The 16655-nt window shown below is 36.6% G+C and overlaps 2 protein-coding genes across 2 annotated transcripts; one reads left to right on the top strand and one right to left on the bottom strand.

The window, feature by feature from the left end:
- The first annotated feature begins 5119 nt into the window (after positions 1–5119).
- On the top strand, positions 5120–11153 carry LOC113348291 (tRNA(Ile)-lysidine synthase-like). Its single transcript, XM_026592005.1, has 11 exons — positions 5120–5461; positions 5554–5748; positions 5833–5917; positions 6005–6080; positions 6520–6696; positions 7432–7534; positions 7768–7877; positions 8352–8441; positions 8579–8659; positions 9408–10235; positions 10876–11153. Exons 1-11 carry the CDS (start codon positions 5290–5292, stop codon positions 10966–10968), a joined length of 2010 nt encoding a protein of 669 aa, XP_026447790.1. The 5' UTR covers positions 5120–5289; the 3' UTR covers positions 10969–11153.
- Positions 11154–11289: 136 nt separating this feature from the next.
- Positions 11290–14653, bottom strand: LOC113348292 (protein Mpv17-like). The gene is made up of 3 exons (XM_026592006.1): positions 14334–14653; positions 13031–13122; positions 11290–11926 (listed from the first exon to the last, which is right to left on the bottom strand). The coding sequence occupies exons 1-3, from the start codon at positions 14484–14486 to the stop codon at positions 11524–11526; spliced, it is 648 nt and encodes a 215-aa protein (XP_026447791.1). The 5' UTR covers positions 14487–14653; the 3' UTR covers positions 11290–11523.
- Between the last annotated feature and the right edge of the window lie 2002 nt (positions 14654–16655).

The following is a 16655-nucleotide window of genomic DNA, read 5'->3' as shown; positions in this document are numbered from 1 at the left end:
TCAGAGATTCACTTTACTTGATATACTAGTATTAAAGTCATGATGATATCTAGTTAGGTAGTTATTAAGAACTAGACTCGTCTTGGTTTATTAAATTTCTTTGAACTTGTTAATAATTTTAAGTATTCGTTTAATATTTTTGTATCTTGTTCGTATTTAGGTATTTTTAGCCGAAAATTTATTAGTATGTTTTAGTCCAGAATTTTTTTTTTTTTTTTGAGACTTGAACTTTATGTAAAATAAAAATAAGTAAGATTAAAGAAAGAACGACAAGTATTTGGATTCGACGAATGTTTGGATTTTTTTAAGCGATTCCGATTTTAGTTCCCCTAAAAGGCGGGAACCTGGACACTTAAAAATAAATTTTTGACCTAAGTCAATTTGGGTGTAGCATTTCAAATGACTTATAGAAGCAAAAGAAATTAATTATTTGTGAAGCAAAACAGTTTTTCTCCTGACTTCTACTTCTGATATCTAAGAGCAGTTCCTATGGAATGAACAGTTTTTCTCCTGACTTCTTCAATTTTGCTACTGAAGCTTGTTCATTTTTCTCCCACTATGGACTCAATAAACATGAAAAACAGACGGGCAAACCAACAAATTTGAGGGTTTGTTGAGTGAGACAGTTTACTAAACGCGCACTTGATGAAAAACCTGGAGGCAGCACCAAATACGCTAGCGTGTGATCCAAAACCGCCAGTTTTTCCTTCAAAACGCCAGTTTCTGAAGTGAATCCTCCAGCGAGTGATCCAAAATCGCCAACGACTACTTTCCAATCTCGTCATCCAACGACTGTTATTCCTTTCCTTTCCCTATAAATTCACCTTATCTTCAAACTTGAAACTGACACCTTCTTCATCTCTACCTCAAAATTTCACAATTTCATACCATCTCAATACTCACTTTTCATTCATTTCAAACATAACTACTCATATCAACTCAATATACTAAAAAAATATCTATAAATTCCATTTCTAACAAGTATGGCATCCTCATCGCAAATATCATAACAACAAACACAAAAACAATCACAACAACAAATAGAACAATCACAACGAAAAAAAAGTAGAATCCGTGGTGTCAATTATACGATGGATGAAGGCGAATTAATTTGTAGGAATTATGTATTATTTACATTAGATCAAATCAATGGTATTTATCAAGAAAAGAATTATTTTTTATGGAAAGATTTTACAAAAAATTTGTGAAGAAACTGGAACATCGGTAATCGTGATGCCGAAGGGTTGTCTCATCTTTTTCACACAATTTCAGCATCCGTTAGTGAATATGTATCTTTGATCATGCAAATGTGGCGTAATAAAAAAATTGGTGAAGGTGAACCGGTGGATCGAAGATGTTGGGAAGATTGGAAAATATCCCACAGAACAAGTTTCCATTATGAAACTTGTTTTACTATTCTGAGGGTGCTTAACAAGTTTAATCCATACTTGCTTGAAGGTAATCAAGTGCCTCCAAGAGCACCACATGGTTCAATCTCGCAAGATTTTAAGAATGGTGGGCCTGCTTCCTCACCTAAAGGAACTGGATCTCCATATACCGGGTCTCCAAGTAGTCAGGAACAACATAACTCCAATGTAGACGTTAACACCAACATCAAGAAAAGAAGTGGAGCTGGTCAGAAAGCTTGAAAAGCAGCCCAACGAGCATTATTATAAGGAGGTTCAAACGAGTTCAACTATGTTGAGCACAAGGAATTCGAGATGAAGATAGAAGCACATAGAGCCAGGGAACGTGGGATTGCTATAAAACAACAACGAAAAAGTCGTCTTTCGCGAGAACAATAATACAGGGAGAATGCTAAACAAGCTACTCTCATTGAACACTTCAACAATGAATGCACGACAACTTGTTGTATGGACTAAGGAAATGGATATGGCGGAACAACAAATCCCTCAACAAACTGGTCAGTATAAGAATGTGAAATAAGACGAAGCCAATGCTAGTAATGCCTCGGAAGAATACGAAGAATTATGTCTTGATTAGATGTAACCGACTTTAATTCTTGTCTAGTAGTTAAGTTTAATTTAAATGGTTTAAATTAAAATAACGGCAGTGCTATTCGGCGACCCGTTTGGCGCCCTATACTCCTCCCGCTCTGATGTGGCGTGCTTAGCTGGACTTAAGAAAAAATATTCTTTATCTTCATAAAAGCATTCTCTCTCTATCTAGATTTGTTTTTAGTGTAACAGTTAACACCGTCGCCATTAAAAATCAGTCAAAACTTTAAAAAAATCCTTATAGATATAATCATCGACCTTAAAGATCAGAACCAATTTTTTTAGAATCATACGAATTCCACTTATCAAAATCCCTACATCAAAATTCTTTCCCATTGATAAAGTAAGAAGAAACAAAAGGGGCAAACTCTATACTGGGATCAATCCTCCTTATCTTGATCAGCAACAACTTTACGATCTAACAACAAGTTTGATCTTATTAATAACACACTTTGATGAATTAACACCAAAATTTACAGTAGATCTAGAGTAGTTTCATATCTTTATTAGTTCATTCTCGTTATAAACCTATCCTGCAAATTGATTATTCTATCAAACTCAAAAATAGGTTCTCTAGAAACACAAATAATTAAGTGATTGTTATATGATTCGTAGTCTTCCATGCTTCTAAGTAGGTAAGGTGAGAAGATTTCAAGGAAAAAGGAAATAAATAAATAAAACCAGGAGCGAACGAGTTCCACTCATATTCATACATGTTTTTGGCGTTATTTACACACTGATATAACACGTCAGACCGGGAGGAGAAGAGGGCGCAAAACGGGGTTTCAAATAGCATTTCCGTTAAAATAAACAACACTAAATTGAAAAATAACATCTATTTGCCTCTGCCTCGCCTCCGCGCATCGTCTGTTGCTCATTTTAGAGCCCAAAGGTGTTTAGTTAGATCTTCTCTTAGTTGTTTATATAGTCTCTGATTTTGGATTATCTCAGTGGAAAGTCTATATTCTCTTGCCGGATGCCCATGCTGCACCACAAGCCTCGGCCTCAAATCTTCATCTGGAAAACTAGTTCAGGTTGGGTCACGTCTGGTTTCTTCAATGACCATGTTATACAGAATTAGGGTTGCCATTGGGTCAGGGTCCTCTCGGGTATCACTAGACCCGGACCCTACTTATAAAGGTCGGTTCCGGTTCCTAAAATTGTGGACCCAGAACCTGACCCGTTTAGAGTCTTGGGTACCCGTCTTTTCCGAGTACCCATTAGGTATTAAGAAAACTATAAAAAAAACTCAAAAACTTAATATTTTTTTTTGGCTTAAATCTAAATTACTTTTATATAATTTTATTATAATTGATTTATTAATGTACTAAATAAAGATTAAATGTAAGAAAAAAATGAAAAACGAAAAAAAAAAATCAAAGCCGAAACTAGCAAAATACTTATAAAAGAGTGAATAACTGGGTACCCGTTTAGATTCGGGTCCAATCGGGTAATTACCTTCCCGTTCCTAAATTGTTAATGGGTCCAAATATAGGACTCGGAACCGGACCCAAATCTATTGGGTCCGGTTCCGGGTAATGGGTACCCACTGACAACCATTTGCAGAATAATGCAAGTCAGCATAATTTTGTTCATTTCTTGATGATCAAAAAAGTGTGTCGGCCCAGGTATGATGGCGAACTTCCTTTTCAGTATGTCAAAAGCGCGTTAAACATCCTTTCTGCATTTCATTTGTGTTAAAGTACTCCTTATCCTTCGAAGTCGTCGGTCCAAAACCTGTATGACTATAAGCTTGAACCATAGTTGACCATTTTGGATAGATTCCCTCTGCTAGATAATAACTTTGAGTGTAGTCATGACAGTTGATGGTGAAATTACAATGCGGCGCGTTTCCATGTTTAAGATCTTCAAACAATGGTGACTTGTACCAAACATTGAGATCGTTATTTGAACCCGGGAGCCAAAAAAAAAAAAGCCAAAACCAACAATCATAAGTAGCCGAAGCTTCCAAAATTACAGTTTGTTTTGGATAATGACCGTTATATTGGTTTGTCCATTCAATCGGACACGCATGCCATGTCCAGTGCATGCAGTTAAGACTACCTAACATTCCTGAGAAACCCCTCATGGTGTTTTCTACGGTTATTCTTTGAACATATTGCTGAGTAGGATTTCAAAGGTTGGATCAAAATGCTCGACTATTGTTTCGCAAAACAATTTGATATACCTAAAGGAGGTTGTTTTTCCCATACAGATGTATTCATATGTGGAATCCGCTGGTACGCCGTAACATAGTATAGGGAGGTCCCAGTGATCTTTTTTTCGGGACTAGAGCCTCGTACATGCCGTGCATCATACTGATAAATGAAATAAAGGTTGTACCTGACAAAGCTCTGCGATAATCCTTTGTGTCAAGTTGCGGCCCATGCAGAATCGTCGCTGAAAATCCTCATCGGAATAGATAAAATTATGATTAAAATAATCACGCATCATCTTGTCGTGGTAAAAATGTCGATCTCGTCACGTCCATCTTCTAGTCATAACTTCATATGGCTCTAAAGGCTTTGGTATGATCACGGTTTGTAGTTGCAACATAAAATTTTGTCTCCTTCTATCTTGTATTGCATCTTCATCCATTTTACGCAAAAAATCCATTCATATTTCTTCCTCTACTTCATACAACATTTCATCCATCTCCATATCTTCCTCATAAGAACCAAAATCAAGATTCATGGTTGAAAATCAAAAGCAATTAAAATTAAGAAAAGATTTATCGGATGAAAGATTGTTGCGAATTTGTGAGATCAAACTCGAGCTGTATTTATGGAGGTAGAAACTAACCGTTCCGATGACCGTTTAAAAATAACCGTTCGCAGTCTTAGTTCACCCGCCATCAGTTTTACCACGCACGCCACCGTTTCTTCTACACAGCCAGCGCTTCACTTAGTCCTGACGCTTGATGATCAACCGCCCACTTCTTTTCCAATAATGCAAAATCAAGTTTGACCATCCACCTAGCTCACCAAATATTTTGTACATTGCCATAGGAATTGCCCCGAGCGTATTAAGAACTTGCACCATTATAAAGCCGAGCGGAATCGGACAGCCGTATCTCATTTTTGATCCCCACCCTGCAGCAATTCTCTGTAGAGAGAGGCAGACCTTTGAAATAAATGGCGGGGGATCTTATCATCTTCCCCCTCACTCCAACCCAATACGAGACTCAGAAACTCCTAAACTACTAGATTTTACACTCTACAGTATCCGCCAACTTCTAGGGTTTATCAAGAAAAACCCCTCACAGGCCACAATGTTAGCTTCACTCAAATTTCCCCACACCCTTCCTTCAAATCGTTTCTTCTTTTGCTGCCATTGTACCTCTTCACCTCGTACAAAACAACCCACTATTGACATGGTCAAATACAAAGAAGCTTTTGCTAAGAGGATGGCAATGGCTGGACTCAAACCTCATCACAGAATTGGTTTTGTCCCTCTCATTCTCTGTAGTTTTTTATGCTGACAATTTTTATCATAAAAGTTATTGTTTTGATTAGTTTGATGATGGTAATTGCAGCTGTAGGAGTTTCAGGAGGACCAGATAGTGTGGCTCTATGTGTATTGACATCTCAGTGGAAAAAAGATGCCCTAATTGGAATTGATGAAAAAGATGGGTGTGTAGATGGGCTATTAGCCATTGTAGTTGACCATGGTTTGCGAAAAGAGAGCAAAGATGAAGCAAATGTGGTCCACGATAGGGTTTCGAAACTGGGTATTGCTTTTAATTTGTTTTAGTCTTTTCCATGTTTTTATTAGTAATTTTGTCGAATAATGTTGATGTGTGGTCTTTGGGTAGGTGTTAGATGTGAAATTGCAAGTTGTGAATGGTTAGACGGAAGGCTTAAGCTGGGTCATTTGCAAGAAGCGGCTCGTGATATGAGGTCAGAAATCTTGAATTCATTGTTTTAGCTGAATAGAAAAAACTGTGGGTGTCAAATTTTCTGACTATGGGTTGTTCTGGACGTCAGGTATCAAATTCTGCAGAATGTTTGTCTGGAAAACCAAATTAGTGTGCTGCTTATTGCACACCATGCGGATGATCAGGTATGTCGTCTCTATCGTGTTCACCACGTCCTTAGAATTGAAGTGCTCGTTTATAAGTAGTTAAAAGAATTTCAGCTTCTTCTTTTTTGATAGATAGAACTTCAGCCATTACAATGAACAACTCTGACCTCATGCGCATGTTAAATGTTGCACTCTTGAATCTCTGTAGAAAATAATCTGTAGTTAAATGTTGCACTCATAACTCGAGCTTTAGGATTTTTTAGTAAAGAAAAAAAAGCAAGAAGGATATTCAGAGGTTCATAAGATACCTTAGTGTATATGTATACTTTATGCCAGCACAGCTATGTATGTTATGGGTTAATGAACCTAAAACTCTGAAATGAGTCGGCTCTTTTATATTGATTTTGTATTATATGGAGAGGAACTACGTTCAGTTGTTAAAATTTAAATATCCTAACATATAGGATTACTGTTGCAGGCTGAATTGTTCATTTTAAGATTATCTCGCAACAGTGGCATTCTTGGGCTTGCTGGAACAGCATTTATTTCTGAGTTGTTCCCTACAAACATCCATTACTATGGTGAAACTTCTTGTACTGATGGGATTCTATTAGTACGCCCTCTGCTGGACTTCTCAAAAGAAGATATGTATGAAGTGAGCAACCCTTTTTGTTATTGTCATGTTTAAGTTATGTTGATTATATTGGTTTTGATGCTGTGGTACTTTATGGGATTGAGATGTTAAGGTGCTAGATTCCAGTAACCTAGGGAACATACACCGCATTGCTAAGACATGTATTAAGTGCACACCCGTATTACCTGTTGTGATATGTTGCATTTTCCTGTGAATGTCCCATGTCTTGGCATTGCGATGCTAAGGTCTATTAAACGTAGTGAAGAAACAGAATGTGTTAGCTATGTTGATCCGCTTCATTTGTTCACATGTTATACTTAATATTCACTGCACAGCCATTGCTAAAAGCTGTTACATTAACATCATATACTCAGGTGAATTTTACCCTTTGAAGACAACTTAAGTTGGCTGTAAGGCCTCATAGTGCTTTAAGAACACGCTGCGCCATGGGAGAAGTATAGTACTCAGCTGCAAAAGAATTTAGACAGATTTTTCTTGTAGTCTTTGCATATTCAGCTTATTCTACAGTGATATAAAAACTGTTCTTGAAGCTGGAGGGAATCAAGGGTCTTCAAATAGAAAACGGATCCTATGTTCTTCCTTTTTTTCTAGAACACTGTTGGACATCTGATCTGATTAGATATCCTAAGGCACAAGAATATGCTAAGAGACATCAAAGAACTTTTTAAGGATATCTATGTGATGTTTCTCATATGGGAAACATTTCTAAATTTTGATCTCTAACATCTTCCGTAGATATGTCGAAAAGGTGGTATCTCATGGGTTGAAGATCCAACAAATCAGAGTCCATTGTTTGCTCGTAACAGGATCCGTCTATCATTGGGAAATTCAAAAATAGGTGAGTTGTGACTCATGCATGAAAACTTGTACTAATGTGTTTTTATACTTCAGCGGGGAGATGGACTTCCTACTGCCCTGCGTACCAATTTTCGTTTCCTCTCTTGTAACTCAAATCCTTATGCCACATATTGGACTTCTCTATTCAAGATTTATGTTCTGCATTTTGTACATGACATAGTTTTAGGCCTGTTTGGCATCTTGATAAAGTTTTGCTTGTATCTAAAATTTCAGGTACCTTCAGATCTGAAGTGCAAGCGCTTGTTTCGGCCTGTCGAAAAACACGTTCTTTTGTTGACAGAATTTGCTCTAATTTGATAAATCAGACTGTAACTGTCAATTCTGTAAGTAACTAATCTTATATAGACGAGAGTCGATATATTCAATGAAAACTCATGTTTTAGTTAGCATCTTATTTATCAGTTTACGGTAGTTGAAAGTCTCCTTCGTGTTTTTCTTTTTCTTGAGACCTGGTTTACTACTTCATCCTTATTAAAGTTCACGTTCAGCTCTTTCTTTACTAGAACATTAGCTGTTGCTCGTCCCTATTTAGTATACTATTTTCATATTGAAAGCCAAATACAATGAATAAGCTTTTGTTGGATGTCCTCCTTGGTGGCATTTTGAGCACTGAGTGAATTAAGCATGATTTCTCAGAAAATGTATTGCTTATTCATATTTTTCTTTTACAATGTGGTTTAGAATCTCCTGATTTAGTTTCTCATTAGTGTATCTGAACAGAACCATTTGTTTTAGAAGAAGTTAGAATTATAAGACCCCAGTAACTTACAAATGTTAACATATTGCTAATTTCGCAGCATGGATATGTTACCATTGATGTAGAGAAGCTGGATCCTTCAAATGTTGAAGATATATGCCTGTCCAAGTTTTTTACATTAATTTTGCAGGTATTGATGATCTTTTACAAATCAGTCTATAGAATCCAATTTTAAATTCTTGGTTGTATTTTCTCTGGTACTTTTGTAGCATGGGTAAATGTTTGTGAAAGCTAAACCACGGTATAATATTTATGTAATTTTTTCAGTTTATTTCACAAAGGCACAGGCCAGTTAGAGGCAGAACTTCAAAGTTGTTGTTGGAATATGTGCGGAACATTCCTATCAAGGTTTACTCAGCTTCACTCTGGTATTTGTTTTCTTTCTTACTGAAGTCTAAATTTGTTCATTTAGTTGTTCCATCATAGAAAACAACCCTTCAAACATTCTTAACAACTTACTAATGACATGCTCTCAATTGTAAAATTATCTCACGACATAAGCTGTAATTCCTTAAATTCCTTAGTCAAGTAGGAAAGCCTCCTACAAAGGTTTCTTTCTTAATTGCCTTAAAATGTTTTAAAAAAGAAGAAAAGATAATGCTTTCTGATAGTCATATGTACAAAAAATTGAATAAGTGATTAAACAACCTCCTCCTCTTTCTTTTTTTACTTTGAAAAGCTGTAAACACCTGATGACCATTTACTTAAAACACACAGTTAAGTGGCTATCCTTAAACAGTTGTATGCGGTATGCCTCAGCCTGAAATTAATGTTAGTGACCAAGATTGACATGTTTCATCGGTAGTGGATTTGTAGTAGTTGGTAGATATTTAGAGCCATGCACTTGCACTTAGAAGTATACTATGGTTTGATCATTTCCTTACTGATGCTTGTAATAATCTAACACCTGCCTTTTTGTTTTTTCCTTACTTTATGTTTCTTGAAATATGCAATTTCTGTTAGACTGTTTCAATAACAAATTAACAACACAATCAATCGTAGATGTTCAAGCATGTTCCCACAGATCTTAGAAATGGTTAATTCCTATCTATTCGTTTCCGCTTTTTCAAAAAAAAAATATTTGACATCCACGCAGACTTCTCTTACTGCAGCAGCTTGCTACATTTGCCCAGCTCCACGATCTAATGGCACAAAAATCCTGGTTTGCTGCTCTGTTGATTCTCCTTTACCATCAGAAATGGCTTCTTCTCACAAGTATTTTTGTGAAGGAAACAAGCATTTTACGACTAGCGATGTGAAGGATATTCTTATGAACGCGAAATCATATTCGGATTGTTTGGTCCTACCGGACGCCTCAGATGTGCCATTTCTACACGCAACAACCTCAGAGTCGCTTCTAGGAGAAGCAAAAAGACGCCGTCTTCTTAGTGAATCTACTCACGAAAGCATTTACTTATTGCAAAAAGAGGAAACTAAGCATTTCAACGCCAAAACTGAAGTTATATTACCAGAACAAGAATCAAGGCAGGACATAAAACATTCCAGTACTCATCTGAGATACGCAGTTGGGCCTGGTCAATTCCACCATTTTATGAACAGATTCTTGTTAATGTGGAGAGTTCAAAAGCTACCCGCTGGGGAGATTGCTTCAAACTGGAACACGGAATTGGTATCTCAGGATTTTCCTTGCAGTTCATGCGTGGTTGGCCAGGAAGCTTCAGTGCGCACAATGGTGGAAGCTGATTGGCTGTATCTTGCTAGGCTTTCTAAAGGTCAAACGATAGAATCATGTCAAGAAGATAAACTTTTATCTGCTTGTAAGATGGGGAAGAAAGTCTCATGTTCAGATTATGTGAGGCTATCAGCACAGAAAGCTCTCCTGATGTTGAAGTTAATTCCTGTAGCTGCAAGGAGAGGCTTACCCGTCCTAGTGAATTCTCAAGGGCTATTGCTTAGTATTCCGGTACGTCAACTCTTTTTGTTTTCTGTTCAAAATGAAATACAACTCCATTCTACTAGCCGGGAGTTGAATTTTTTATTTTATAATAACTATAAATGCGTGAAAAATTTGAAACCCCGTGAAAACCATAAAGAATCCTAGCAAATTCAAGGATTGGCCTAACCTGGTGAGAAGTCACCTTTAATGAGGCATCCCATTACTTGATCAGTTTATTAGACCTTTCTATAATCCTTTTTTTGCTTCGGCAACTTTTTTTTTCTTTCTTTTATCTCTTGGTATGTGGAAGACCCTAATCCTCGAGCTGTACCGTAACATCCTAAACAAGAATTTCCCCTGGTATCATATTAGAATTTCCCTGTTGCTATGTTTAGGAGATTGGTTCTTATGAGTTATGGCATATTCTTACTGTATTTTCTAATTAGGAATCTAGAAACAATCCCCGCTTAATGCATATGCCATATCATGTGCAAAAAGCAAACTTTCATCTTTGGCTCCTGCTCTATATTGTCCAGGCCATTTATTTCATTGGATACAATTGGTTGATTCACGGAGATAGCTTACTTTGTTTACATCAATTTTTTTTAATTATTCTGTTTTCAGTTGGCCTTTGTGATCTGACTAGTTGTTCTGTAATTTTGTTCAGAACATTTGTTTCAAATATTGTCCATACTTGTCAGTTTCTGCTACGTACAAGCCGCGGGTACCCCTTGGAGGAGGTCATAGTTCATTTCTCTAGGTGATAAGTCAAGAGCTTTCCACTGATCGTAGAAACTAATCTAACACTGGGAAGCGGTTAAAGTTTACACAGAAACTGAAGAAGATTGCTAAGCTAGTCCCTTTTGGCTTTTGGCCCTGACAGTGTATGCGAAGCTTACTGGTTCACCGTTAACCAGCTATGGGTTTATCAGCTTAAAGAAAGATACAACATTGTTGAACTTGGTGAACCAATATGTTGGCTGTTGTTTTGGAGATATATGCTAAGTTATGTAAATGACAGGTGAATAGTAATGTTCTATATGGGATGCTCAGCTCTGTAAATTGTATTTTCTCCATCACAGAAAGGAAATGGAAAAGTTATATCTAGCATTTATTTTGTCAAAATATAGTGGCCTTGTACTGAGAATCAAAAACAGGTTCTGAATCAGAACAATTGACTTCAGTGGGTACCTAGTTGAAATAACAAAGGCATTTAAAATCCTCTCAGCATTACATAAATTTCTCGACACGCCTTTTGCATTAAAACCACGTAAAAACAGAGAACTGATACGCGATAAAATAAAGTGAATCAATATCATTGCTGTTCTTTTTTCTCGAAAGTAACCAATGATTTGAACCATTTCTTCCAAGCAGCATCCTCTTGTTGATCGATCCATGACAAAAAAGCACTGTCTATCAAGCAAAAGGTATTTACATACAGAAGTTGGTACTGCACTGGAACAAACCGAAAATTGGCAACTTGAAGAATTGGCCATACCCCTCCTTCCAAAACCAACGCTGGTAGGAAATCCCTCTTCACATCTTCTTTCACCTGTTCCACACTCTTGCCGGTAGAAAAACCCATGTAAGTGAAAAATACGAATAAGTCTAAGGGGCCAAATATGACGCCATCAACAAAAACTTTGGCGGCTACAGCTCGCGCTGATTTTGGTGGTAGTTTAAGCCCTTGCTTTATGAACCGATCCAAGCCTTGGTACCTATAAAAGTAAAGTAACACCGTCGTAAGTGATATTTTCCATGGAACAAATTTTGTTATAAACCTCTAGCTTATTTTACATTTATAATATGTAGGTTTAAACGTCAATTGACCCCTTGAATGCTATACTTCACAAATCATAGATGCAAATTCCAAAAGCACAAAATCCAACATTAAGCTCTGTGTATAACGACGGAAATATTTGTTATTCAATTAACTATGATATTCAATGCCCAAATGCTTATGACTAGGTATGCAGATACTTGTCATAAATAAAAAACATTATGTAAAAACATATAACTCTCACATTAAGCATGCAATAATTTTCCCCACTATATTAACAAAATAAAAAAGAAGACCGATCGATCATAACCATTATACTACTTGCATACATGACAGTTTTCAAACATAACACGTAGGAAACATGTACCGTATACTCTGGATAACCAGTAGCGATAGACCCAATACAGAACACTGCTCAACCATGGTCCATTTTTCCAATGGAGAGGGTGCAATAAGTATTTTCATAGACAAGTAATCTTTTTATTCCCTCCCAGGTGTATACAGATCTGCTACCTAATTTCGTGAAAGGGTTGTGGCAGTTGTAGCTGTGTCCTGCCTTCGCTACAAAAGATAATCTCGAAAGACAATAACCTAAATGGCTAAGCGATCATTTCAAAAGGATAACTATGACTAAATCACTCTAAAGCAAAACAATTATTAGACAGAAAATTTGCTTGTTCGGTTCAGAACTATATCAAGACCTTCAAGAGCTGAATTCTCAAAATGGGCTCACCCTTCTAAGAACACCTCTACGAATCGACTTCGGCAAAATTCCACCACTTGGCGAGAACCATGATTATAGCCAGACCTCATCTTTTTAAAGAGAATAAGATTTAAGAATGAGAAACTTGAAGACAAACCAACAAGTATATACTTTAGAAATCTGTTACAATGTTCAGGGGTCTTTCCAAAAGATATAAAATCCGTGGGTCAGTCTAACTAGGTCCAACTTTTCAGAATGTGGAAAAAAATTAACTTAAAGAATTTGCAATTCTATTAGTTTAGATATATACAAGGAGTGCTTAAGGAGAGAAACACTAACCAGAAATGGCCGACAGGACCAACAAATGCTAACCCAAACAAGCCAGTAGTCCCCACTCTTTTCCAATTGATTTTGAATGCTTCAGTGCTATCCTGCAAACATACGGAGATTTTCATCAAACTACCAGAACATCTCTGTAACTTGAATAAGTAAGATTATCAGGTCATACTAACTTTTAGTTTCGTGCTTGACATAATCTGGACATAGTAATTGAAGATGCAAAGAAGAGTTTTTATTTTTTGCAACTTATGGAAGAGTTACCTATCATCTTAAGTTACATTAGGCCTACAAAGACTTGATCTAAACATGAACTGTCGTCACCTTTATACATAGCAAAAAAGTTTATTTTACTAAAGTCGACTATGAAGACTAATATTTCCTTTAAATACATTAAAATCCATCTCCATGTTGCCTGTAGTAACAAGCACAACTTGTTCTTCCTCTGTAGGTTGCATATCAATTCAACCCACAAGTGAAGCTCAAGTTAAATCATACCCTTACAGCCTTACTCCCACAATTCAAGCCTCTCTAAATGACCATAAGCAAATAACTCCACCCAAATCATAAGGATAAGGATTGAGATGCGTTCTTCAGCTGGAAGGAAGCTGAATCGAGAGGAAGCTGAAATCAAAGTAGTGTCAATTCATCTTTGACAAAATACTTTCATTATCTTTAGAGAAAGCAAAATCACGGGAAGATGAATCAAGAAAACAACTGCAAAGGAGAAAAGTGTCTTGAATGAAAAGTATAGAACTTCCTCACCTACAAGCCACTCAAACAAATTACTCTCCTGAAGGCATCTTTTATTAAAAAATAACTATAGCTCTGAAGAAGTTTGTGAGTTTTACTTGCACTGTGTTTACAAAGATTTCTAAGCATAGCAATGATATCTTTACAACCATCTTCATGAACCTAGCGACACCATACCCAAGTTTCTAACACTAATTTCTGAACACTTGGGAGCTCCCACAGATCAACACATAAGAGCACTACATATAGCCAAGATCCTACATTATGATGACATAGATATCAGGATAATGTATGGGGTTACCACTACAATAAACACTGATTGAAACAACTTCCATATGAGGCCTTCAAAAAAGTACTAACATATAGGACTTGGGGGGTCAAGCAATTCATCAAACAGGCTTAAGGGTAGTTTTGCATTGATACTGAATCAAGGGCTTCTCCATTCACTACTTTAGATTATTGAGTAAAATTAAACCAAGGGCTGAAAGAAATATGAAAAAAATTGAGACCCCCAGATGATGAATTAGGGTTTCGGTTTAAAGGGTTTACTTACATGATTTAGATGGCGTTTTTTGAGAGAATAATGATGAGTGACAGCTTGAGCAGCAATATCTCCAGTACCCCATAGAAACCCAGAGCTAATAATTTGGGTTTTTACTGGATGAACAGCTAAACAATTCTGATATAATTTCCACAGCTTCAACATCGGGAGTATGGAATTTGATCAAAAAAAATAAAAATAAAAGAAATAGTAGTTGAGAGATGTATCGTCCGTGATGGTGATCAAGGGTTTGCTACAGTCTTCTACTGGTTGGTCGTTCGTTTATGTGCCCATCCCCTCTCGTTTATTTAGGACACAAAACCATCACTTTACCCTCTCCTTCGAGTCTGATTAACCTATAAGAGGGAGGGGTCCTAATTATTGCTGCTTCCATTCTAGGAGCCAGAGGTAGGCTGCACAAAATCGAATCAGAACCGAAAATCGAAATCGAAACCGAAGGTTTTAAACCGAACCGAAACTATATTGTTATGGTTTATTAGTGGTTGTCAGTTTCAGATAACCGTAAATATTGGTTTCGGTTTAGGTTTTACCTCAAAACCGAACCAAAAACCAATTGATTAACCGATTAATAGTGACCATAGCAAAATGAATCTTTTCACACTGATGAATTTTAGTTAATGAATGGTTATGACTCTTAGGAGGATTATTTAGTTGCTCGTCATTTATGTCTCTGATATGTTGCCAGCACATTTTTCTGCCGCTTGTAGTATTTGGTGTACTGTTTGTGTAAATTATAAAGCACTGGCACATTATTGTTTATAAATCATTCGGTTAACCAAAAACCGTATGGTTTTTAAAAAAACCGAGTAGAAACCGAATAGGCTATATGGTTTCATTGGTTTTCATTATTGGAAAACCGAGTACTTTGGTTTCGGTTTAAGTTTTGCCAAAAACCGATAAAAACCGAACCATGTGCAGCCCTAGCCAGAGGGACCACGGATGTATATGTGGCACGGCCCTATCCACTACTAAACAGGCCAGGCCAGACGTAAGGGCAATTCCCAGAGGAATTGGGCCAATTGGCTATTGTGGGAAAATTAGGGGGAGACCCAAAAAAAGAATATTCTCATTGTCAGGCCCACAATATATTTTAGGTACGGTGACACCCATAATTATTTTCGTGACACCCATAATTATATGAAATTATTAAAAATGTATGCATGACGGATTATGCTTCCACATGACAGGTTATGCATCAGGGGTATAATTGATAACGCAACTTGGATATAACATATCTAAAAATCCGCGCCTTGGAATTTTACAAATTTTATATCGTTGGAAATCTTTTTAAGAGAGCTACGCAAAGAGTACAAACAAGAATATCAAATTTTTGTTTTTCACGAAAAAATCGGAGGTGATCGTCATTTTAGGCAAAATTTTCGAAAACTTGATACATAACCATTATGCAGCCACCAAAAAAGATGCATAACACATTCTGCAGACGCATAACGAATTATGCAACCATTTTCTCCACTGCATAACAAATTATGCATTTGGATAACAAAATTATGCATCTATAACAAGTTATGTAACCATTGTTTTGGTTGATTTTAGTGCGTACATAAAAAAATTGATGCATAATGTAGAATGCATCCATATTTACGGATGCATATCAGGTTATGCATCTATTTTCTCGATGCGTAAAAGATTGTGCAACAAATTTCTCGATGCATAATGCAGTCATATTTTCGGATGCATAACAGGTTATGCATCCATTTTCACGACTGCATAACATGTTCTGTAGATATTATTGTAGGTGCATGACAAGTTATGCAACCTTATTTTTTGTTGGTTTCAATACTAAGAAAAAAGTAGCTGCATAACGTGTTATGTAACCGTTCTCTAGACTACATAACAAGTTATGCAAAAAATAAAAGGCCGCATAACTTGTCATGCACCTAAAATAATAGCTGCAGAACGTGTTATGCAAAAGAAAAGGCCGCATAACTTGTTATGCAACAACTTTTCTAGATGCATAACATATTATTCAATCATTATGACTAACACCAACATCAACACCAACAATAATTCCAAAAACTTCATCGATGCTCACTGACCATAGACCATCACGGCAACACCTCATCTGCATGAGACTTAGTAGTGGGACCATGTGCTTCAAGGAAATAAACAATTGAAAGGAAAGAAAGTAAATGTGTGCATAGGAGTCCTCATTCTATGAAGTGGTGAGAGTAGTTAATATTTAGAAAAAGAATAGCATGGGTCATATGAGACTGCGATAAATAAACTCAAGACTAAAAAGAGAAGGAAAATGTTATCTTCGTTAATATTTAGAAAAAGAAGAGCATCACGGCC

This window comes from Papaver somniferum, chromosome 2 (assembly GCF_003573695.1).
Source record: "Papaver somniferum cultivar HN1 chromosome 2, ASM357369v1, whole genome shotgun sequence".
NCBI lineage: Eukaryota > Viridiplantae > Streptophyta > Magnoliopsida > Ranunculales > Papaveraceae > Papaver > Papaver somniferum.
Note: the sequence above shows the minus strand (reverse complement) of the source record. Positions and strands in the feature narration are given on the sequence as shown.